Genomic DNA, 25,673 nt, shown 5'->3' on the forward strand with positions numbered 1-25,673 from the left:
GATACTGTGTACATTCATTGAAACTACCTGCTCTCAGATTCAGCTGGAGCTTTACAGGAGGTAGTCTGGACAGGAGTACTACTGCAAGAGGGTAAGGTGAAAACAAAAATTTATTCCTGATCCATCCAACTCAAAGTAAACTCAAGCAACTCTGGACCTGGGCATCTGAGCTGATGATAAGAGTTCAAAGTGTCTCAGGCTGTTCCTCTTCCCCCCAGTCTTTGCTAAGGAAGTGAAAAATACATCTTTCATCAGCCTGGCATTTAAATGTGATTATTTTATAGAGAATGTGGTGTCTTTTTCTTCCTTATAAGTAAGTCAAGTCTCTTATTAGTCTAGATGCCTAGCTCAGACTTGTGGAGTCTGCAGGGCAGCAGTACACCACTGTGTGTTTGCTCTGAAGGCTTTGTTGCAAGGAAAGGAGGATGCCAAGTCATATTCTGCTTCTTCCATCCTCTACTAACAGAATATTAATATAGTAGTAAGCATATAAAAAGTACACCCTCATTCTTTTTTTCTTTGCCTTCTAAGGAAGCATTTTGGAACACAATTTACTACTTCCAGCTGATCAGAGCAAATCAAGGCACTGTATTGACCAAACACAGCCTTAAACAAGGGAGCAACAACTCATTGTAATAAGAAAAACACAGAACAGCAGCACTGGCTGCAGGCATGGAGGCAGCATACAGGTTCTCCTGTGTCCAGACAGGTGAGGGCAGGAGGAGGTGACAGCCTACCAGTCACTTGCAGTTACTGCTCTTGCCTCTTTCCCAGATCCTGTGTTGGTGCTTTAAACAGCTTGTAATTTGAATGGTATAGTCTGAGCTCACTTGATCACACTCTTCTGGGGAAAAAAAAAAATGTTTGAATGGAAGGACAGGTGGTGGTCAGTCAACACTTTCTGTGCAGTATCTTGCAATGATGGTTCTGGTCCAGCAGGGTCAACATTGTACCTGCCTCAGGTGAGGTAGTTAGCATAGCGCACAGCAAGTGAATGAAGTTAAATGAGCAGGGGGTAGCAAAGACCAAAGTACTTCATCCCTAGGTGCTGGTGTGGTGGGGAATGGGACAAACTCAGGGCCAGGAAGGGGCAGGGGAGGGGGTAAAAAACCCACACTTAGACCATCTGTAATCAAGAAAAACCCTGTTCATTTTGCTATGTAACCACCTACACTGGTAGGAAAGTATTCCACTGACTTCCCATGTCAGCTTATAGCCCTCTGCTTTCCCAACTACACTGGTAAGGGCCTGTTCTACAGGTAAGACAGAGACAAGTGAGCTTTTGTGACTCCTCACTGTCAAAGAAACAGCCAACTGTTCCTTTAACAAATGATATTACAGCACCTATTTCTTGGATTTTACAAAAATATTTAGAAACAACAATTTGATCAGGTAGTGATGCATCCTACTGCAATTTTTGTTCTTTTTTTTGCTAATGATGTCAGAGAAGGTAAGTTGGAATATAACCTAGGCCCAGCTCTGGGCTAAGTAGGAGGTGTGGTTAAATAAAGGATGCATTCCTTTCTGCAGCAGTTAGTGTATTTTTTTAAAAAAAAATAAATTCCCACAGTAGTCAGCTTCAGTCACTACATCTCAGCTATCAAGATCTTTTGTTTTATAAGGAAATGTTACTAGAGCAGGCCAGCTGATTCCAGCCAAGAAATCTTTCTTTTATATACCTATTTATAGGAGTGATTCTAAGAGCAAGTGTTGCACAATTTGTTTGAAATGGCCTCTTACAGCTACTGTGTTGTTCTTCTAATACTTACTCTTGATGTCCATATCTGTAAATTTTTTAACAACTCAGAACAAATTACTGCCATTTGTAATTGTTATTTCTGCCACAGCAAGGTTAAGAGTTAGATTCCCCAACATCTGTATAATTTATTTCCTTTAGACTGTAGGACAGCTGAAAATTATTTTTTATCTCAAACTGGGGCTTTTATTCTATGGAAAAAAGGCACTAAAGTATTAAACCAAGGGAAGTGTCTGCATGACAGTCATTTCCCTCCTGAGCTGGCAAAGTGCACCCTTGCAGGCCCCACAGTGTTTCATGTCTGGCTTCAGGGCTTCCAAGAAGCACCAGGGAAAGTAAAGGACTTTTTTCCCCCCAAATTTTGGGCAGCCACCTACCATGGCAGAGTCTGCTTTGGTCAGCTAATTATGTAGTCATTTTATACAAAACTGACATGCAGAGAGTAGCAACTAACTGGTTTTCATCAGATGGAGCTACTGGAAGCATAAACACCTTCAGGCAGTGTTATTCCCATTTCCTCTGTGAAACACAACTACTTACAGACAAAAATGAAGCAACTAACAATAAAAGCATAAATAAATAAAAGTCAACTCAGTGTAGTAGAGACTTCCCCCCTGGAAACTGCTTGAATAAAGTCAGTAAACCAGCCAAGCAATAGGTAAGAAAAGCCCAGGACACCTGCCTCAGCTATTCTGACCACCCCAGAGCAGAACAAAGCCTTCTGCCCTACCCACCAAAAATGAACCCCCCTGCGGCCTGCACCTCCAACACTTTTGCCACTCAGTGAAAAGCCACAGGTTATTCAGACACATGCAGTTAAAAGGTTGTTCATAAAAGCCATCCTAATGCTCCTGGTCTTTATAAATACAAAGATGTGATATACAGCACTAAATACAAACATAAAGACTTTATTGAATGCTGCTCAATTCCCCAAAGATCTTTCATTACAAAAGTTTTCCACACAACTGCAATTTAAGAGATTGGAATGGTACTCTGATAAAAGATGTGAAAAAATACTTGATCGAGTAAACAGACAAGACTTCTATTGTCAACTTTCCACCTTTAAGAAACAGACTGCATTTTCTTTAAATAAAACAAGGAACTATTTCTCAACATCCTTCCCTCCTTACTAAAAAAAAAAAAGAATAATCCCAATTTTGGTCTCATTCTTCAGTCCATGAGATGCTAAAACTAATGCAGAAACATCCAGGATAGATAGTCTCTCTGAGACCTGCACTACTCTGCAGGGGGTCCTTAGGCTGATGAGAAGCATCATTGATGGGCTCTCCAGAGGAAGCTCCATCCTCAGCTGCAGCAGGAAGAACTCTCCAAGTAGCCCAGGACCCAGAGGCAGCGAGAATGGGGTAGAGGCACTCACCAAGTGGTAGGTCAGACACATGGACCACCCCAACCTGTTCAAGCTGACTTTCCCTACTTTGCCTCACTCTAATGTGAACATTACATAAATCTAAATCTGAATCCAATCAGGAATTCAAGGACAGCACCTTTCAATGCTGTAAGGGGCACATACTGAGTATCTCAAGTTACTGGTAACGTACCTTGTTTTTATTTGAGAAAATACAGCACAACTAGAAGCCTTTTCTATCATCTTAACCGAAGTACGCAGCGATGTGAAAAGCACATATAAAACAAGGAAGAAATGTACATAGCAAACTATACCACCTATGTGCAACACAATCAAAAATTCAAGTCATAATTCTCACCACTCCCATAATTATTTCACTCATTAAGGATGATAATTCAGTTCTATGAAACACTGGAAGTGACAGTATATCAATAATTAAACAAATTTACAATATGCTGTGGTAATGTCATCACTTAACTGCTGTATTTAAATTCAAATCTTTACATTTGCCAGAGAAAAAATTGGCTGTTGCTATTATACTGATGAGGTTTCTTTTGCAAATCCTTACGTATTTCAAAAGGGTACAAAAAAGTATGTCTGCCGAGTAGAGGTGGTCATTTCTTTTATTTGGCACTTGTATTGTGTGCATTTAGCACATTGTGAGTGCTGTGCTGCTTTTCTGCCATAGCCTTCTTAAGCTTTAACTCCTCTAGCTTTCTCCACAACTCTTCACGTTCCAATTCTTTCTTTTTCTCTCTGTAGAAAAGAGTGAAGTATCAATTTCAGATGTGTTTTAAATGCAACGTGGAGATACAGTTACTTAACAACTGTGATTTACATATAGTAATTCCTCTTCTAAGTTTTCCTCCAGAGCTATTTTTAGAGGCAATTAGTTTCCTCTATTAAAAAGCGAGCATACAAATTGGTAACAGTTAGTGGTAAAACTGTAACTTTGCTCCAACAAACTCAGACAATTGCTGTAGCGTGGCTTTGCACAGACGACTGCAATTCTAAGGAGGTTTTTTGTCACATGCAAACGAATTAAGAGACTAAGCATCTTTGGGGGAGAAAAGCGCAACTACAAAGGGAGACTTAGCATGTGGTTTCAGCTGGCCTAGGATAATCTATGCCCTGCTTCCCTTACTGCAACAGTACTGCTTAGTAGGCTAAGAGGTGTTTCAGCCAAGCTATGAAGTACTCTCCAGCTCAGCTTGCTTCAGGCAACACCCCCTGAAGCAGCAGAGCCCTGTTCTGCCTCAGAGGAGAGTGCGCACTCCCTGCCCAGGCAGGGTGGGGAGCTGGGGCCTTCCTGCTGCCTCCCTGGGCTTTGTCTCCCACCATGCCGCTGACACACACCTGCGTGGGTGCTTCACTCCCGTGACACCCAGCAGCCAGTCTCTGGTGAGCAGTTCCACTACAGAACCCCATAGCCACAACAGTTAAGTTTCGTTTCTTTTCAGCTGGTACATTTTAGATACGTATTCATCAACGTGCACTTGGAAGAAGAATTGGTACCTTTGCCTTTCTGCTTTATATGAGCTTGTAAGTTCATCAAAAAGCTTGCCATCCATTTCCATCAGGGTTTTCAGCACATTATATACCAGTGCCACAATAGTTCTAGAACAGAAGGAACACAACCATTAGAATTACTCAACACAAAATTAACTTCAGTAAATGTGTTCAACTTCTTTTTTGGACTCTGAGCTTTTTATTTAAGATACTACTGTAAGGTCAGGGAGTTTCTGAAACAAAATCCTTTACTATAATTTCCCCTGTAAATTCATAAAATGCATATTTAAACATTTTTTGAAATGGCTACTTAACCTTAACTTCCTGACTCTTGTAATTGCACAGGATATAATTATTAGTACTGTGGCTGTACTATAAAGCCATTCAATTATGTTAACATTTAATAAACCGAGTTTTAACATTACTCAAATATTACAAAATTGTTGAAACATGAGAGTCTAGAAAAATAAAGCTTGTGGCTAATAGCTTCAAGACTGGGCAAAAGAATGCAGCAGAGGAACCACAGGCACATGGTTTAATACAGCTACTAAACACTCTACCAGAAGCATTTCCAGATAGCAGCTAGTTTTGCTGCATATGCCCCATTAGAGAACTGAATTGAGACCATCAGGTGATGGTCTCTTTTTCTTTAAAAAAACTAAACAGCTTGAGCAATACTGGCTGGGTCTTACATGGCTGTCCGTATTTCCACATTAGGTATTACTCTTCTTTTTGTGAAAGCATTCATATTTCAATAAATTATCTTAAATATTATGTTGTTTATCTCCTTTAAACCCAGTCTTAATTATAGAAAGAAATGCAAAAATAACAATAAAATTAAACATTAAAAAGGTGCCTATCATTAAGCTTATCACTAATCAACAAAGCAGGTAAACTGTCTTTCCCATCTTTCCCCTCACTAGCAGTTCACCTTCACACAGCAGTATTGGTTGTAAGGTTGTAGAGCAGGGGTGCCGCAGTGTCTTGTGACCTTGAAAAATGAGTGAAAGAAAAATCTAAGGAAGTAACCAAAGGACCAGGTTTGCCTGTTCAGGACAGTCTGTCTGTTGTGGCACCAGGAAACCTCCCAGCTATTCATTGGAGGCCTTATGCTCATTCAAAATGCACAGTACACTAAGCCTGTCTACACACTTTTTTTTTTTTTTTAAAAAAAAAAAAAAAAAAAAAAACCACTGGCTTTCACATGGTTTGAAGGCAAAAGCTTATTCGGAGTTTTGGTCTCCGGAGAAGAAAAGCTTGATTTTGAGCTAGTAGTTAAGTCCATATTGGACAGCTAGATGGATATAAGGATGTTCCTCTGCCCTCCAAAACAGATTAAAACCAAAGGGTTAGACTTTCTTCTCCAAACTTCTTGGTCCTCAAGGTACACAATTATCCTGTGTCTTTCACTTCCTTCATAAAGAGCAACTTCTGTTCTGCAGCTAGGGAAAAGGGGACATCCTTCCAATTTGTTGAGGTCCCAAGTACTGCTAATGCTCCAAGAACCAGTTCTCCAAAATGTATATTCAGTCTCAGCTGATACATTTGAAACTAGACACACCATCTAGATAAATTCAGAATAATTTCAGAGCCTCTTAAGGGCTTGTGGGAGGCTCCTGCCTACCCTGGCTTTCGCCTGTATGAGCTTCACATTCTGCAAATTGACTTGCAACTCAATTCAGGGTGCTGGACACAAGCAAAACTTTGCTTTTTAGTATTTCAATATAATTACTGCTTCTTTCAAACATAATATAAAAATACTAATATATAACTTGTGGCATTAATTGTAAAATGAAGTAGTCACTCATTTCTCACTCCTACCATCCTTTACAGGAGTAGGCATTGCTCTTAGCTCTGGTAGTATCTTTTCCCCTTCTTATCTCACTGGGCAGTAATAACTACTTAGGAAGAGACTGACAGATTTTTTTTTCATCTAAAGTAATAAAGGACAGCAAAGCATAAATACAGCAGAAGCATCCCTTGGAAATTGTTTTGGTCTAAGTAGTATTAATTTGCATTTTTAACTAACACATAAGATCAAATGTGATTACAATATGAAGACCATCATCCAATTTCCTCATGCTTTCTCAATAAATTCCAGGTCTCCATCATAACAATGCAGAACAGTGAAAGCATGTTATACCCGAAAAGGACATCCATTTTTGCATCATAATCTCATGGATTTCATCTGATTTAAATAAAAATGAAGTCACATTTACAAGCTACGATCCAAAATTGAAACAGTGGACAATTTATTTATGATTCTATAGATAAAGTTAAACATTACATACGGATTCCAGTGTTCTTTGGAGATCTTGTATAAACTGCCAAACATAATTGGTAGAATTTTATCAATGTTCTCCTCAATCAGGCTAAGAATATATTCATTATTCCAGAAGTACAAAGCTCTTTCTGCAACCTGAAACACAAAGTTCAGGGGTCAACAGCCACAAAATAAATTACTACAAGTTGGTTTTTTTTTTTTTAAAAAACTTTTTTTTTACCTGAAAATGTGAACTTGACACACACTTGGATATTTGCTTAAATAAAGGCTCTTCTATTTTTTTGAATTGTGTCGGTTCTATTACATCTAAGATTTCTTCAATTTCACCTAAAAACATTACCTATTTGTATAAAAGAAATATATCAAAAAGCATGAGAATGTTTTATATCACCATTGTGAACAGAAACAAACAAAATACAGCATATACATTAGTCATGAACCCTGCACAGAACACTGCATGTAATCACAATGCATTAGACATCCACAGGTTGTCTGCAGCCTAAAAAAAAGTCAATCATCAGTTTCAGCTACCAGGTTACAGCTCTCATCTTCTTTTGTGCAATTACCCTCAACACTTCACAGAACTGCTTCTGCAGAATATGTTTTTTTACAGTTAAAAAAACACTAGAACATTTTATTTCTTCAAGAATGGCTACAGAGATTACCATTATCTGAGGTCTCTAAAGTAGCTTTTGAAGTGATAAATATAGTTAATTCCTGTTTTAAATTACAATGAGCAGAACACTAGGTAGGTTGCACAGAAAAATTTACCACCACACACAAACAGGGACAACGGTGTTAAGGGACCCCACTTTTAAAGAGCTGTCAGAGGGTGGGATCTGGTGGCATAAATCAAACTCCTGATTTTTAAACTCATTTTAACTACATGGAAGAAATGAAAAAAAAGAATGAATTTCCCAAGACCATTTAAAGTTATTTTTATACTCCAGAAAAAGAATGTATGCATGCTTTACTAGACACTTACTTGGTATTTCAAATGCTAAGTCTGTGTCACACTGCAGATGACTACCTCCAATCTGGTCTATATCTACTAAAATACTTCTCACCTCAGAAAATTGTTTATACAATATCTTAACTAGAATGCAACTTTTAATATAGTTTTAACATAGTAACACCACAGTAAGAACAGACATACAAAACAATTGCACTGAGTTGCATGACAAAGATGAGTGCCTCAAGGAGCTTCAAGAACTGCAAGATCTCTTGAAAAGCACAGCAGAGGTAAGGTAGCCACACTACATTTTACATCACAGCAGACACCAGAAGTGAGAGACAAAACCAACCTCTTTCTGACTGCAAGTTTTTGGCCAAAATTTGAGCAGTCCTCTGATTACCTAGATTAAAAATACAAACAAGTTAAAGCAGAACAAGTTTCTATTACATACTTGATAAGATTTTAAAAAGTACTAGTTTGCTTTTCCTTACCCAAAGGTTTAATGAAAACTGAATACAGCTAAATGTAGTTCCACTGAAAATAAATACTGTGCTGTCTCATTTAAATATTTATCTTGTTTAGGTTATCAGAATAATTTGGAACCTTATCACTTCACAAGTCTTTGATTATCCATTCACACTCCACTCCCATCACAGTACATATATTAATTGATAGTGATGGCGATAACATCAAAGCATCACAAAATGAAGTTAACTCCCCTGTTGCTAGATTTCCCAGAATATTTTGTCTTCTACTCATCCATATTTTGGGGAGCACCTGTTTTGGTGTCAAGGTTTGAAGCCCGAGAGCAAGCAGTATAGGCTGACTGCACAAACAGGGCTATACAGAGGAGCCATAGCCCCCACCGCTTCTGTTTTTCTTCTAGAATTTGAAGTCTTAAAGACTGGAAACTAAAAAAAAAAAGAAAAAAAGAAAAAAAGAAAAAAAGAAAAAAAGAAGGATGTGAACTTAGAGAAAATATATCCCAGTATCTACATTGGAAACTATCTTACACAAGACTGGAAAAAAACATCGGGAAACTTAAAAAGTGCAGCCCCCAAGAAAAAAAAAAGGCGGGGGGGGAGAACACACAACAAAAAGGCTGGAGGCCTGTTTCCTAGAAACAAACATCTGACATGGCATCTAAATTACAAAATTAATGCTGTCTGGGGAGAAAAAAAAAAAAAAAAAAGCAGCTGTAACTGTATGTTTCAGAAGCAGAAACATTCTCAGAGCCTTATAAACTTTAATTCTTATGAACTTTCATTGTGAGGAAAGGACCTCTATTTTTATGACACAAAAGCACCTAACTGATCATATCCAGCTGTAAAACTTACTCAACTATTTGAACACCTTCCATATGTGGTTTTTGCCATGTTGATCTTAATTTTTTTTTTTCCCAGCTTCCCAGCTGGCTATTTTATACACAACTATGTGCACTATTCAAAAGTGATTTTCCAGAGAAAAAGTTAGTATGATTTTAAGTGCCCGCAAGCCTTTATCCTAGGATACTCACATATCCTGCTATTACAAAACTGAACGTCACTTCGAATGACACTGAGCAAATGCAGAAACCTCAGGCAGGTGGTAAAGTCCTATGCTTAAATCCACAAAACCAAAGCAAGTTACAAGGGAAGAACAGATTCCTTACAGAGCCTTGACCATACAGTTCAACCTAGCTGACTGAAAGATGCAGACAACTGAAATACTCATGTCAGCATCTGACACCTGATGAAGGAGCAGGAGGTCTGGGCCAGCCCACACAAGTGACAAGTTTGCTGCCTGGCCCACAGAGGCAGAGCTCCCTCCCTGAACTGCTCAGCTGGCGCTGCCCTGGCCTCCCTGCTGCCTCCACGGACAGAGCAGAAGAGCTGGGGCAGATGGCACGGTGCAGGGGGAGGAAAAATTTTGAGCTCCCCCATTTCACTGCAATTACCTGATCTGGCAGTCCTTCGCTCACTCGCTTCTCCTCCACTCTCAAGGATGAGAATGAATTACATTTGTTTCTCTAGATTCATTATTTAAAGTAGTCTGTGTAAATACACTTTAAATCTAGGGCCATTTTCTGTTAATTAGCTCATAACTGAATGACTCAGCTATGTACTATTAAGATTTTATATTTTTAAAGAACAAACCTGAACATCTACAGGTATAATAGGTCATTCTGCCAACACCTTCCCTTCCCCTAGAACAATGCAAGTAAGCCAAAAAACTTCAGACAAGCACATTTGCCAAAGAAAAGCTGTGAGAACCTACCATACACCCCTAATTGGAGCATGAATTTACTAGTCTCAGAAGCATAAAATTGAGTTAGCTCTAAGAGTCCAATTTCCAGCACTTGTTATTGTAAGAGTGTTGAATATACTTCGCTACAATCACATTCTCAACTTGATAAAGAAATAACGTTCCCGAGTATAACGGTGCAGACCTCAACAAGATACCTATTCCTTGCTCCTCAGAGTTACCAGTTTTCCAGCTTGACTACGCTTTCATATTAAAAAGCTGATACATGCATATTTATGTTCAAAGATTTTATTCAAAGAGATATTCAACATGCATGCAGATCTGAAATCTTGCTGCTCTTAGTACACCAAACTCTTAAGATTAATGTTCTTCCCCGAGCTACAAAATTCCCCATAAAGTGACTTACAACAGTAGGCACCTGCTAGAAAACTTATCTTATGTACAAGGACTGTATGTTTAGCCTGATTTCTTCAATGAAAAGGCCACTGCACTTAGCAGGGTTAGGTAACAAACTCTTGTCAGCTCTGCAAACATCAGGACTGACCTAAGGCAGACTACCATAGTTACAAGAGCTCAAATTGAACGTCCTCTAAGTTGACCCTGAGTGACAATTCCTGCCAGAAAAATAACAGTAAGGTACTCGTGAAGACAGCCTTCTGATGGAGTTCTTAAAATACTACTTGACCTAAAGCCAAAAAAAAATTTCAAATGCTATCTCATCAGTTGCCCCAAATTTTAACATTTACTTTTCAAGCATTTCAGAAAGTTTCTTAAAGCTTCACTTCTTATCATCTTAGTAACCTTCACTCCTTTATAAAGCCAATTTTACTATACATTCAGACTGACGACCAAAGCGAGCACAGGCAGTGACTCTGCAGGGAGTTCTGATACCTTCTCCATTCTGAATTAATCTTTATGAATTAAGAGGCAACCAGAATTGTATATACCATAGTCCAGATGAAGTCTCAGAACTGCACTATAGCACTACTACTTCAGAAGCCCTGCTGCCTTCACTTCAAAGTTTGGCCTTGCATCCTGCATCACAGTTTTGTAAATTCATGTCACAAAGTTCTGACTTTGTTACATTGTCATTTCATTCAACTTTGCAGGTTTTTATGTAATACTACACATTTTCCACTCACATGTCAACTTTAACTGTCAAAACGCCTGGGTTGTTTTATTGCTTGGCTTAAGGAATAAGGCTTATGCAATTCCTTTCTCCTCACCCTATCCAACAAAATAAGCTCATTGACTAGTGTAGCTGGCAACACTGCAGTACAGGGGGAAAGAAGATGCTTCAAGCAGACAAGGCAAATTTATAATCAGTCAGGTTGACCACCTTCCACCACCTACAGAATAACCTGTCTTCTGATGAGGAATGTCAATACTTAAGTGGCTGTGCAGAAAACAAGCTTCCACTGAAAGACCGGTGATGATCTATGTTGTTTCCACAAAGCTGTTTATCTTTTTTCTTTATAGAAAAATTTAGATTTTGCCTAAGCTCTTCATTTTTCTGTCACAAAAAGGGATAAAGTATTTAAATATCAACATACCCCTAACGGAAAGATTTCTGATTGTCCAACTAAAATCAGTCTGTGTCCCCATGAGCTGCTACACTGCCCTGAACCTGCATTCTTCTTTACGGGCATTGCCAAAGCCCTTGCATGAAGCACTGCAAACCCCTTTTTAGCTGAGCTGTCACTATGTACCACGGGAGATTGAGTCTGGCAAAAGCCACTGATGCCTGAAGCACCTGCATTAAAACAGCCAAGAGGCACCCCAATAACTAAAGAGACAGAGCAGAAACAGTGCATTTGAAATTTCAGAGTTCTTTCCGTCTAAATAAAGTGTTGTTATTCTTTTCAGCTTTTATTTGGGGATTGTTTATTCCCTAAAATCTTTCAACTTTATGCAATGGCTAGGCACAAGCCATCAGCACCAAAAATACTGAAAATTTTAGTCCTTACCAGGAGGGAATACTGTTGTTACATGCTTTCTCATGTGAGGTGATTTGCATGATATCAGTAGTTCAAACTTTTATTTAAATTTGTGCTCCATCTTGGTCACAGGTTAAGAGATAACTGCCCTTTCAAACCCAGAATTTTCTTAATAACTGTTCTAGATTTAAAAGTTCTGCCCCCCCCAAAACTCGCCTATGGATCATCAAGATAGCACAAATAACACTGCTATACAATTCTAACAAGTTACACTGAAATATTTAGTTGAAAGTAAAAATAGAAAAACATTCAACTGAAAAACACTTACAGGCTCTGTTAAAGTTGTATCTTTTTCCAGGAACTGTACAACACAATAGGCGAGCTAGAATGTTAAGTCATACAATTATTTAGTTTAAACAGACACTGTTTAGACATTGCAGCATAACTAAATATCACAACTTATAATGGAAGCACTTCAAATCAGGAGGGGGAACCCAACCCAAAACACCCCTACACAGCCATTTCAAAGTCTTCCAAGCTAAACAAAACAGCAATTAAAGCAGCAATATATACAGGCCTGCTCTACCTTACAGAAACTTCCTGCATACCAAAAATCTTAATTTTTTTTATCCTAGAAAAGAATTACTTCTAATATTACAGGTATTTCCCTAACTCAGATCCAGTATCTGGACAGATTTTTCTCAACATCAATTCCTGTATTAACATTACAACGCTATCATTTTCAAACATCTATAATGGGGTAAAAAAGGTGGTATTTTCAGTCCAAAAAAAAAAGTTTTAAAACAGATTTGACTGAGCACACATTGCTCAAGTTCTAGAAATCTACAGCATGCAACATTCAGTGATAAGATTAGAGGTGAAAGAATTTTAACATATTACATGGCCACAAGAGATCAGGCAGCACCTGTCCTGCTGAGTATCCTGTCCCCAGCAATGGCCAACAACAAATGCCTGTGGAAGACTGTATGAAGTGGGGGAAGCATAATGTGATTAAGTCACCAGCATGCTCTCCCAGCCTCTAGTGATTTCTGTCCAGGGTCTTCTCAGACCAAAGTGTGATATTATATAATTACTTACTGTTTAGTTACTTAGCACATAATTAAGTAACTTAACAACCATACCTCTGCCCAGTACAGAAACCATACAGTAATCCTATTACCAAAGTAGTTACAATCCTAGATTCCAGTAACACTGATTTTAAGAGGTCATAGTATTTTTCATCTCAATATTAAGTGAAGAAAAAAACTATTTACATGCATTACATATACATTTCAGTATTTAGGATGCTTGAATTCAAGCATTACTTCTCCATTTATTTTTTTTAATCTGTTATCCCAAAGCAGATAATTACAATGCTGTGATTAAAACAGGTCTAATTTATTTCTTTTACCCTTAGGCTAAGGATGTATATGTATAGATTCAAAAATGCCACACATTAATCTCATAAAATCCCATTATATATATTGTACAGTAATGCTTTATTGTTCAAAGACACAAAGACTCAAACTTAATTCAGCTTTAAGGCTTTAACTTCTAAGGGTAGGCTAAACTTGTACTCTAGCAACAAAGCAACCAGGCCACTCCTGATTGCAGAACAGATTTAATGCTGGTTTACACCTTCAGGATAATACGAAACCAGAAATACACAGTGCCAAAACTGCACATGGCACTAGTGGTTTATGAAGGGAGAGATGAGTAGCCTGGTCAGCAAACCAAACGCTACTTTCAGGTACACAGTACCTCTGAATTAATAGGATCCTTTCAGGTACCGATGAACCAGATTAAACACATCACAGAAAAAAGGACAGCTTGCTGTACTGATCTACCAGTGAGAATACCTTTGGCAAGAGACTGGTCCCTTTCATATCACTGACTCATTCCATGGAGCAGCCTATTGCATAGCAATAAACCACAAAACCAAGGGATTTAATTAAATTAAAACTTTATATGAGAATTAGGAATTAACTGAGCTCTTGACTTGATCCTGTTTGTAGACTATATAGTCATAATGATTTCACTTTAATTAGAAACTAATTTCTTTGTATCTTTAGTCTATAAGGAGCTGTATTAGTGAGCTAAGTTAACAAAGCAAGTTTCTAATTAGCCACAGCAGAATTACTTGCAAAGTTTGCATCAAATGTATTCAATACTCAAGTGCCGTATGTCTGGAAAGGATATACATTATCCCTCAAATGAAATGCTGAACGACTGTGCAAAGTATAAGAATGGAAGTCAAATGAAGAACTACAGCATTCTGACAGCGTGTCATGGATCTACATAATTTCTAGCCGATCCAGAGAGCTACTATACATTTCTGCCATTTATATCCAACATTCTCCTCCCCTCTCCATCAGTGGTATGGTTTTAGAAATAAAAAAACCACTTCTGAAATAAGTACCTGGCCATACTCAAGGTTCCTTTACACACAGCATTTAGGTTACATAAAAGGAAGTGATAACAGCACAGGGTCCTGGGATTAAACGAAGCTTCAAGTGTGACAAGACTAGCAAGCAAAAAAGCTTCCCCGTTCAGTTGACATGACTTTGACTGTTATAGTCTTTCACTTTTAATATATGCTAAATATTATCTCAAAATTAACATTTAGACATAAGATCTGTAAGATCTTTTAAAAAAAGAAGTGACTCAATTTGCAAATATTTTGAAATATTGATATTATAAACACATACTGCTTTAAGTTTCATTAGTTTCAAATGCAAATACAAAAAACCCCACCACTCTTAAAAATAGGCAAAAGCTTACCTGTGCATGAAACAAAGCTAATCCCTTTGCAGTATGCATGGGAATCAGAACTTTCATAAGGAACTGTTTGTGTTCTGCTTTCAGTGGCAGTGCAAAACCATTGATAATACTGAAAACATGAATAAGCAGGATTTATTTTTATTAAAAAATAATTTTTTCCTAGCAAGTCAAGAATTTCTGTAAATTCAAGAGACACTCCATTTTCTGATTCAATTTCTAAACCTGATTATTTTGAAGCCATAAAATAGCTCTACGTATGTACAACCTTTAAAGCATTGGTATCATGCAAGTTTAGACTCTTGGTAGGAATACCAGAGAACCATAGAAGAAGTCAAATAATTAGATGAGCTGAAGTATTTTTATCATGACCTCTATTAAGTAAAGTAATCTACAGTAACTCTTGCTGTCTAATTGTAAAGCTTAGACAGATGCATCAGGAAGCTGATCCACTTCATCCACAATCATTAGCAACTTGCAGAGGAAAAAAAAGTAGATGGCATACAATTTTGGACAGTTTTAACAGTGCTGTTTGAACATTTGTTTTGAGATTGTTGAATAACCTTTCTGTCCAAAAACAAAGTTAAAAAGTTGTCTCATTGATTCAGTAATCTTATTTTTAAGAGTTGATGAGTCATAGAACAGAAAAAAGTACTTCAGGAAGAGGTTGGGTTTTTTCCCCCCGTCGCTACATTTTAGATAAATCTGAGAAAATAATGGTACCCCTTTCACTTGATTTTCATAAAAATTTGTTCCACAATAGTTCCACAATGTTTGTATTTTTAGTTAGACCAGTAATATTTATAGAATTTTCTACTGTGAAATATATGTGAAAGTTTTGGAACAAACAATAAACTATTACCACAAAAAACATCAATGTTAAAAATTAAATTAGTGAAATAATGTCAAAACAGATAACTAAAAAATGCTAGCACTTACAAGGCTTTCCTGAATAGAACTTAAAGAAAACCAGCCTGCTGAAGGTTAAAGCATTTCATTCAGCATGAGGGCAAAAGTTAACATTCATTTTCTGAATGTCATCAGAAACAAGATAAGCAAGAGTAGATATTCCTGGCAAACAAGAACTCCTGAGAAATATTTTGCCAGTCATCTTTAAAACTTGCACCAAAAAAGAACAATTTATACTCTATATCCTAATTTGATATTCACATGGTAACCCAGACAGCATTAGATTATGCGAGTGACTGCACTTCATCACTTGTTACTGTAACAATTCTTTCCTCCCCTCCATTCCCAAAGCAAGAAAGATGAAGCAAACACCCACAATATCATTTTGTATTTTTTCTGTGTCAGATCAAACTTACCTTCCTAGTATCTCAAGAAGTTCAGCAACACCATTGAAGTGCTCTGTTTCATATATAAACCTGTTACAAAAAGAGACAACCGTCAAAAATCAAAACACAGGATCAGAGATTCCAAAGACATAACCCTTAATAAGCTTCAAACATTTGAAAGCCAGATCACAGACCAAACCCAGCTCTTTTATTTCAAGAATAAATCACTGCAGACCCAGACCATGAAGGCAAGATAAAAATATTCCTCAACCTAGACACACGCAGACACATACATACATACACAGCATACCTGAGGAAAATGTTGTTAATCTGTTTCCTGATGAATGCTCTTAAACCGAGGAATTTTCCATAAATTCGATGAAGAACTGTCTTTAGGAAATCACGTTCTCGTGGGTCTTCACTATCAAAGAGCTCCAACAACTTTAAAAATTAAATTGAAATGTATTACATTGGAAAGGGTTAAATTTTGTTACATTACTAACTGATTTGAGTTTTATCTTTAATTTACAAGTTTACATTAGAAAAATTAGAATCAGTTTAACTAAAAATTTTGTTTGGATGTCAATATTATGTTTTCAAAATAAGATTTTTAATAAAGCTGATTTTTTTTTCTTTTAAATAAACCCAGAAGCTTCATTCCCTTTAAAAGTCAGTATATAACTGACATTAAAGCCACTCCTATAACTGTTACACTAGCAAAATAAAAATGAAATTGTAAGAATGAGATTATCAAACCTTAGGTAAGTGGTTTACACTTGGTCTTTAAGAAATCAGAATGAATCAAATCAGTGTCAGATATTTACAATTTCTTAACTAAAATCCTGTACTGCTCATCTCAAAAAGCTACTTGTGTCTTGAAGGTTAAGCAATAGCATTCCTATACAAGAAATTTCACAGTTAATGATTTAATATGGAGAGGGTCATAAAATAAGCATAAGATATGTAATTATTAACTAATTCTCTGCTAATACAGACTAAATGCCGCAATAAGCTAGCAAGATTTTCCACGCATTTTTTTCTTGCAGAGAGATTTCCAAGGATACAGAAAAGACCACACTCACTTGAAGACATCCAAAGATATTCCAATCCCATTACAGACCATTATTTTAGGTTTGTTTTTTTTCCTGCATGTCCAGGTAAGAGCATATTCAGAAATGCTAACTGTGCTAAACAAGTTAGTAATTTGGCTCAAGCAGTCACTACACTCTCCTGCTCAGCCCAGGTCTGTGAGCTTAGGTATATCTACACCAAGCAGCATAAGGGACTGGAAACAGCTGTTCAGGAACTTTGTCCAGGCTCATTTCATTTTTATATTTAGAAGGAATTTCTCAGGGTCACTACCCACTTTTTTCCATATATAGCTAGCTGTTCATTGCATTGTCTGTCTTGTACTCTAGAGAAAGATCAAGTGAAATGTCAGGAACTGAAACTCTGCAACATGGCTCTTAAGAACCACGGGTCAATTAGTAAATTGGATACCCACAGCCACTAGTTCAGCTGCAGCTTCAGGCCTAAATTTTATGGGAAAGTCGAATAAAACAGAGAAGAAGGAAACACCTATAAACAAGAACAGTAAAACTAAACAAGTGGAAATGAAATGCAGTCACTGAAGGTGGGGAGGGAAAGCACCCATTTATGTTTTTACTTTTCATTGCTGTACTGTGATGGCCTGCCAGCACTCACTCTTCAGATACTGAGCTTTTCCTTGACAAACAAGTATTTTGACACGGTAAAAAAAAAAAACCCACCGAGTTAACCTCGGACAAAAATTGTTATGATATTCTACATCCCAATTCCTTGAGAAGTTATATTTAATATGAAATCTCACATCACTTTCTTGGTTATAGTTACTTTGCATGGCTAAGTATGATTTTCCTATGTACTTCCTCACTTGGTTTTCCTTCTGTGGTTAACACATGATAGTAAAGAGAATGACACTATCTAGTCACAAGTTAGCAGATGTTGGAACACATTTCAAGTACAGTAAGTACATGAATTTTTTACAGGAAAAAAGTTTGCTGTAAGTTTTCCCATGATAAAGCTACAAAAAAACAAACATAAGAGCACTACAAAAATCTAATTGGCACATTGTTGATTTGACTGGAAGTAAGTTACAAATCATTAAAAACACAACTTGTATTTACAAATTACAAATATCTTGCATTGCAAAGCACTGAGGTTGATACCTGAAAAGAAAGGGTTTCTGAAGTTACTAACTACATATAGCCTGTGTAGTATGATGTGCTGTTTATTTAGTGTTTGGCAGAAACCACTGTTGGAAAAACTAAAATTTAACCCCCTGTCAACACAAAAGCTTTAATATTCTCCATAGCTGTACAGTCATCTGATAAGCTTGAGAGGTGATCTTTAAATCCAGGGGTGGAAAAGCTCTCTACTTACCTGCTGTACAAATTTCTGGTCAATATATCGCTTTGCAATGCTAGGCTGAAAATCCGGGCTCTCCAAAAACCTCAGAAAAAATTCATACACCAACTACAAATATTGAAATGAAAATTTTGAAGTTAGTAAGTACACCATTACACAGACCTCAGCCCCCCCCCCCCCCCCCCCCCCAAAGTCAAGTGGTTCTATTCACAAGTGTAAAAGGTACAAAAGGAAACCAAAGCTTAACACATCACTGCTTAATCACAGCCTCTACTGGAATCCACTGGAAGACTTACAGTAAGTATCAAGAACACTTTAATTCCCAGAAGGGTCAAAGATTAATAAATAATCTACTGAAAATATCACTATTAGACAAAAATAAGTTCCAAGTATTACATAGATTCACATTTCCTACTATATTAAGAATTTATTATGTAGAAATAAGTTACCAAACACTTATCAACACTGAGGGTAAAATTACGTGCTCTAACATCACATAATTCCTTAAAGAGATGAAGAAAAAAATCTCCTAAGTGTTCCTGAAATTAAGTTTCAGCTTCAAAGTCCAAAAATGAAAAGTCATATTAAAAAGCTGAATGAATACACAGAAACTTAAGAGTTTGGCTTAACATTAGGTTTCTATATCCTGGACACTCAATTTAAACAACAGGACCCTCTGCAGATTTATCTTCAACATCCTTTATATTTTGTAGTATATTATTTTTATTGAGTTCAAGTCCCCATTGGCTATGATCCCACAATGCCTACAGATGAAAAAACAGACAGGAGAGAGAGCTAGCAAGGTAGCCGAGAGAGGCATGACAAAGCCAGAGCACAAGTCCCATATTTTGGGGTTTATCAAAAGTTCAAGACACAAAATACTGTACTTCCATAAAAATGGCAGATTTATAAGATACATGTAAGGCATCTCTTACTTAAGACAGAATTGAGACGACAGATGTCTTAAGCAGCCCTGAATGTATCTAAACCTATGTTCTCAATGCCTATTTCTTAACTCCATGTTAGTTAAACAACTGATTAGTAATAATACTAAAATGCAATTTAGATACATAACAACATCACTGACTGGACTTCTAAATAAAACCCACACAGAGCTGTGGTCATACTCACAGGCATGTATTTCAATTATTACCACTATGAGTACTTATTAAACAGAGAGCCAACACCTGAGTAATTCATAATTATAATTATGAAGTTCACTTGGGAGAAGTGCTTTTTATCTACAACATTTGAGATGACAGTTACTTATGCATAGCCTCAAGGAGGGTATGCTGTATCTGCAAAGCAGAATCTCAGAAACACAAATTCCCCTTCGCTCTTTTTTCCCCTCTGACAGACTGTAACAAGAGCTTTTCATATCAGCAGTTTGAATGTATACAAATTTCATGTAACAGAACTGTATCAAAACCCAAGCTTCCCCATACAGCCTTAATTAGTCTTCTGGTGCATAAACACAATAGCACACAGATGCACAGTAGACAACACAGGACAGAATTTTTAAAAGCTTGGTAACAGACAATCCAATAATATAATTTTAAGTATTAACATACTCCATCCTCTGTCTTAGAAAGGTATCACCCATGGCTGTTTAGTAATTTCATCAGTGACACAGACAGTGGAATCAAGTGCACCCTCAGCAAGTTTGTGAATGACACCAAGCTGAGTGGTGCAATGGATGCCTGAGACGGGATGCCATCCAGGGGGACCTGGACAAGCTTGAGAAGTGGTCCCACGTGAACCTCAGGAGGTTCAGCAAGGCCAAGTGCAAGGTCCTGCACCTGGGTAGGGGCAACCCCTAGTATCAATACAGGCTGGAGGACGAAGGGATTGAGAGCAGCCCTGCGGAGAAGGGCTTGGGGGTACTGGTAGATGAAAAGCCAGACGTGAGCTGGCAACGTGCACTCGCAGCCCAGAAGGCCAACTGTATCCTGGGCTGTGTCAAAAGAAGCATGACCAGCAGGTTGAGGGAGGTGATTCTGCACCTTTACTCTGCTCTGGTGAGACCCCACCTGGAGTTCTGTGTCCCGCTCTGGAGCCCTCAGCACAGGAAAGACACGGAGCTACTGGAGCGGGTCCAGAGGAGGGCCACAAAAATGATCAGAGGGATGGAACTCCTCTCCTGTGAAGAAAGGCTGAGAGAGTTGGGGTTGTTCAACCTGCAGAACAGAAGGCTCCGGGAAGCCTTTATTGTGGCCTTTCAGTATTTAAAGGGGGCTTATAAGAAAGATGGAGACAAACTTTTTAGGAGGGCCTATTGTGATAGGACAAGGGGTAATGGTTTTAAACTAAAACAGCATAGATTTAGATTAGATATAAGGAAGAAGTTTTTCACAATGAGGGTGGTGAAACACTGGAACAGGTTGCCCAGAGAGGTGGTAGATGCCCCATCCCTGGAAATACTTAAGTTCAGGTTGGACGGAGCTCTGAGCCACCAGCTCTAGTTGAAGGTATCCCTGACCATGGCTGGGGGGTTGGACTACATGATCCTTAAAGGTCCCTTGCAACCCAAACCATTCTATGATTCTACTGATCTTTTTCAACCTAGTACTAGCTAAATTGATTAGTGGCTTGTATTGAAATGGGAAACATATGGCTGGAGGGAGGCTTATTGGCACAACTTCATAGGGATTAATTTTGGAATTAAATTTCATTAAATATTTCTGTAATAAATTCCTATATCAAATATTTCTGTCAGCGACCACAACAAAGAATAGTTACGTGTGATAACTGCTTAGACAATGACACAATATTGGAAGCTACCACCAGGGGAGGGGGGAGAAAAAAGAAAAAAAAAAGTATGTCAGGTTATCAATAGGAAAGGACCAGTTGACCCTGAAGGCCTGGAGTGATAAATACAGGATGAAACTCAAGGATTGCAGAGTCACAGTTCGAGATCCAAGAAAAAGCTCTGCTAAGCATTTGCAAGCCTTTAAGCTGAGAAAGGGTTAACCATAGGATGACTAAGATCCATCTACACAATGAAGCCATGGAAGCAACTGATGTAATCCTGGGATATTCCAGGAAGATACTGACAGTACAGATAGAGATGCACAGCCCTACACATGCTTGAGGAAATTTATTCAAACCTGAAATGATACCGAGAAGGAGCCACTAGAATTGTCCTGGGATAGAGCACCTTTTACAAGTGAAGACTGAACTGGCATATTTTGTTTTCCCTAAAGGACAAGGGGAGGAAGGACATGGCTTCTTCCCATAAATAGATACAGAAACTACGATAGACATCAAGTAGTTAAAGCATAATGCTGTAACATCTTGGCACAACCTGTCCAAGACTAAGTTTAGGGTATCAATTGGGATCGAAACCAAGGTACATCTCTTCTATAAAATAGAACAAGTCAATATTAATGCAAGATTCACAATACATACGACAAATTAGTCAGTTACATGTCTCATTTCTAATATAGGGAGAGTACGCATTAGTAACCATTTGAATGCTTCATATAAACACATGCAATTCTGGAACCGCAACTGTTGCTATTGTTCTTAAAGAGCTTTCAGAAAAACAAAATGTAGTGCTCAAAAATACAGTTTCTGAGATGTATCTCAGGGAAGTTATGTGCACTGAAGGAGCATTTATGCAGTTCTGATGCTTACAGAATCATGTAGCTTCCTGATAATTAGTACCACTGCTTCTAGAACATGTACAGCAGGTAAAAGGATCGAATAACTTCAGAAATCCTTGGGAACCTTGGGAAATCCATGAAGCTTCAGAGGCATTTCAGGAAGCAAGCTGCAATGGCTGTTTCTGGCTAGTCAGCCTCTCAGCCTCTCCCTTCTCCTGTAAGCTAATGTTTGCAAACTTAGAAGTGTAACAACAACTATCAAGTAGGGGGACAAGAATGGATTCTAGCCAACAGATACCAGACACTGGCTGCTCCCACCTTAAAAAAAAAAAAACCTCAAGAAAGTTGAGCATACAACTGAAGCATTACCATTGGAAATACTAAATCATGGGAGAACTGTTGGATTTAGGCGTTCTGGTTCTCAAAATTGGTCTGCTTAGGTCAAAGAGCTATGAAATATAACTCCTATTACTTTGGTGATTCAATCTTCTTTCTTGCAGAGACCACTAGAATATTACTGGTTTAAGCTATCAATTCCACCAAGTCTGAAACTCCCCAAGCTTTAAAATACACAGTAGCTTTAACGCCAACCTGTTCAACCTCGTTGGGCTGTTACAAGCCATCTTAGGTATTTGCTTTAAAGCAATGTCTTTCAAGTGGCACTCGTTTTACTGAAGGTCTAGAGTCTTTTGTTGCGACTACACACACTGGTAATTTACTAAGCCATTTTCTATCATGCTATTTTATAGAGAAATGCCAACAGATGCAACCAGAGAACAGTAGAGATTCAGATTTTTTTTCCTTTTACCTCCCAGAAAACTGGCTACCTGACTGCCAGATTAGGATAAAATTCTGAATTTGTTTGTAACTGAGCAATCACAAATCACAGCCAGCAAAACATCCACACCACCTGCCCCCCAAGCAGTTCTTCAGACTACACCAAAAGTAATAATGGGTTTTCATGGCAGGGGAATGGGTGTGGACACCCCCTTCCTTCATACACAAAATGTGACACTTCCAGCAGCTTTGTGCTCCTGGATGGCAATTAGCAAGTTACCAAACTCAAGTCTTCTACCATCCGATAGCACATGAACTGTAAAAGAAAGGAGAGGAAAACACAAACGGTTTCCATTGTGCTGTAACGAGCAATCTATTCCAAGGACAGGATGAACAACTGATGCAGGAGAGGAAAATCCACAATGATTAGACAGCCTGACCAAAACTCATTTAGAAAAAGGCAAAGGAAAAAGTTGAAAGTAAAATTTCAAATAATACCAGGGGCTATGAACCTCTTTCAATTTCTCTTAGGCAAGCCTAAAGTACAAGTGAACTGGTTGCAGAAAGCACAAGTCTTTTTCTATAAAAAGAGCTATAGTTTGCTTACAACCTAAAGTGAACCAAGCTAACATTTACAAATTTTACTCCTGAGAGACAGGGGCATTTTGAAGTCAGATGATGCCGCTACTGACTATAAGAGACATTTGCGTAGCCCTTGCACCCCTCCCACCCCTACATAATAAAGCTTCTCATCTAGTTCAGTTATAGCCATTTCTCCTACAAAATCAGAATCAGCCATATATAAGATTATTATTATCACAGCCTTTAACCCGCAGAGTTGTTTTTTGTGATAACTTGTTTCTTACTTGGCGTAAGTCTCAAATACTATCCTGAACACGTACTTTTTATAGCCAATAGAAGTCCAGTTTTTAAATAAGAGCATTTGTTGATACATTAGAACTGTAATATTATAGGGACAGAGTAGCATTTTAACTCTCGTAAGAGAGGGGAGAGAATGGTATGCAGATGGGCAGTAGCTATTAATCTTCTACCCACTACTAGGAGCTGCTACATAACTACTACTTATATATAAATTTGGCAACAAACTACCTGAGATATGAACTCGGATGATTATAAGTGATTTAGGTTTGTTCAACTTTTAACAGTTAATTGAGAAAAAAAATTCAGCAGTATTGCAAGTCAATCACGTGACTGATACAGCAATGCTATAAAAATCACGAGATTGGCACAGGAGTGCAACAACAGAATAACTAACCAACTGTTACCAAACAACGACTCCTATATTGTAAAGTTTTTGCATGGAGGGAACAGGGTGGGAAGAATGAGGAGATATCTATTTCTTGCTCAAAAAACAAATAAAGGCTACTACTCCACTTTTTGTTATTGTCACAAGAAACCAAACTGTTAACATCCACTTATATTTTATTGAAGTCACACAAAAAAGTTGCTGAAGTGCAGAAAACAAACCTCCTAAGTAAAGAACAAAAATATATGGATAATTTAGGTGCAAACACTCTGTTTAAAAAAAAAGTATTTAAGCAATTTGGAAGGCTTACATTCTGCCATATTTATACACATTAAGAAAAGCAACACTTTTTTTCCCTCCCAAGTATAGAAACTCAGTTGTATTATATAAGCAATTTTGACGTTCTTAGCAAAGGCACAAAATGACTCAAGCATCCTTGTAAGGCAAGAACTGTGAATGAAGGCTTGAAAATAAAGGAATCGTATACCTGTATGTGGGGCCATGAGGCTTCAAGAGTTGGTTCATCTTCTTCTGGATCAAAATCTGGGTTATCACTAGGTGGAAGTGTTCTGAAAATATTAGAACTAATCTGCAAGAGAAAAAAAATTGTTTAATTGTATCACTTTTTATGTTTCCACAGATCACACTCAGCAACGTACTGCTTTTACCCTAAAATTACAAGAAATAAAACCATCTTAAAAAAAGAAAAGTAACATAATAATCACTTTTATTTTTTCAAAACTGCTAAATCCAAACAGCCAAAAGTCTGAAAGAGGCGAATTAAAATAATAAGAAAGTAACTTTTATCTCAACTGTTCTACAAGTTTGTAGCTAGACATGGTCATATTTAAAATTTTTCTCTGAAACTATGAAAGTTGAAAGAAAATTTCAGTTTCCCGTTATAAAGACAATTTTAAAGTATGTGACACTGAGACCTGAGGTTTTATATAAGACAACAAATACAGTATGACTAACCATTTATGATTTAAACAGTGCTCTCTTCATGCGCAAGGCAGACAATCCCAAAAATATATCTAATTTTAGAGTTCTTCACTTTACTTAATTTCAACATATTTCTCACTTTCAAGTAAGAACTGAAGAACTGTTTACCGTTTTTCACCTTTCATGATTTCAAAATGTTTCAAGGTTTTGGGAAGTCAGAAATACATAACAATCATAACTTTTTGATTTAACACAAAGTAACTTTAAAAAAACTAAGAAAAATAGCTACCAAGTTACTTTAAGTATGATATAGTCATATCAAATCAATTTGAAAAGAGCAAGTTTAAAAAGGTTTCTTCAGGGATTTTTGAATTATATGGAAGTCTGGATAGAAGACCAATCTTTCAGATGTCAAGAGAAAAATAAATGTCATATCTTCTGCCAGATGCAACATACTGGATTTTAAATCTCTTTAACATGAACAGAAAAGAACATGCAGTTAATTTCATTTCTGCATTTTCTACTGTTTTTTCAGGAACACATTTAGCCCAA

General features: G+C 37.5%; 1 protein-coding gene across 2 annotated transcripts in view; it reads right to left on the reverse strand.

Moving 5' to 3' along the window:
- Window positions 1-2,648: 2,648 nt before the first annotated feature.
- PPP2R5A (protein phosphatase 2 regulatory subunit B'alpha) overlaps window positions 2,649-25,673 on the reverse strand; it is a 47,695-nt gene continuing 24,670 nt past the window's right edge. Inside the window, exons 3-13 of one of the 2 annotated variants that reach the window (XM_030035012.2) lie at window positions 24,667-24,768; window positions 18,546-18,638; window positions 16,435-16,565; window positions 16,155-16,214; window positions 14,833-14,941; window positions 12,380-12,433; window positions 8,220-8,270; window positions 7,136-7,255; window positions 6,923-7,050; window positions 4,638-4,739; window positions 2,649-3,878 (exon numbers count right to left, since the gene is read on the reverse strand). In XM_030035012.2, the coding sequence (XP_029890872.1) occupies window positions 3,746-3,878; window positions 4,638-4,739; window positions 6,923-7,050; window positions 7,136-7,255; window positions 8,220-8,270; window positions 12,380-12,433; window positions 14,833-14,941; window positions 16,155-16,214; window positions 16,435-16,565; window positions 18,546-18,638; window positions 24,667-24,768 (1,083 nt within the window). In that variant the 3' untranslated portion in view covers window positions 2,649-3,745. The remainder of the gene's footprint in view (window positions 3,879-4,637; window positions 4,740-6,922; window positions 7,051-7,135; window positions 7,256-8,219; window positions 8,271-12,379; window positions 12,434-14,832; window positions 14,942-16,154; window positions 16,215-16,434; window positions 16,566-18,545; window positions 18,639-24,666; window positions 24,769-25,673) is intronic. The other variant, XM_030035013.2, reaches the window with a different exon arrangement.

This window comes from Aquila chrysaetos, chromosome 13, assembly GCF_900496995.4.
Source record: "Aquila chrysaetos chrysaetos chromosome 13, bAquChr1.4, whole genome shotgun sequence".
NCBI lineage: Eukaryota > Metazoa > Chordata > Aves > Accipitriformes > Accipitridae > Aquila > Aquila chrysaetos.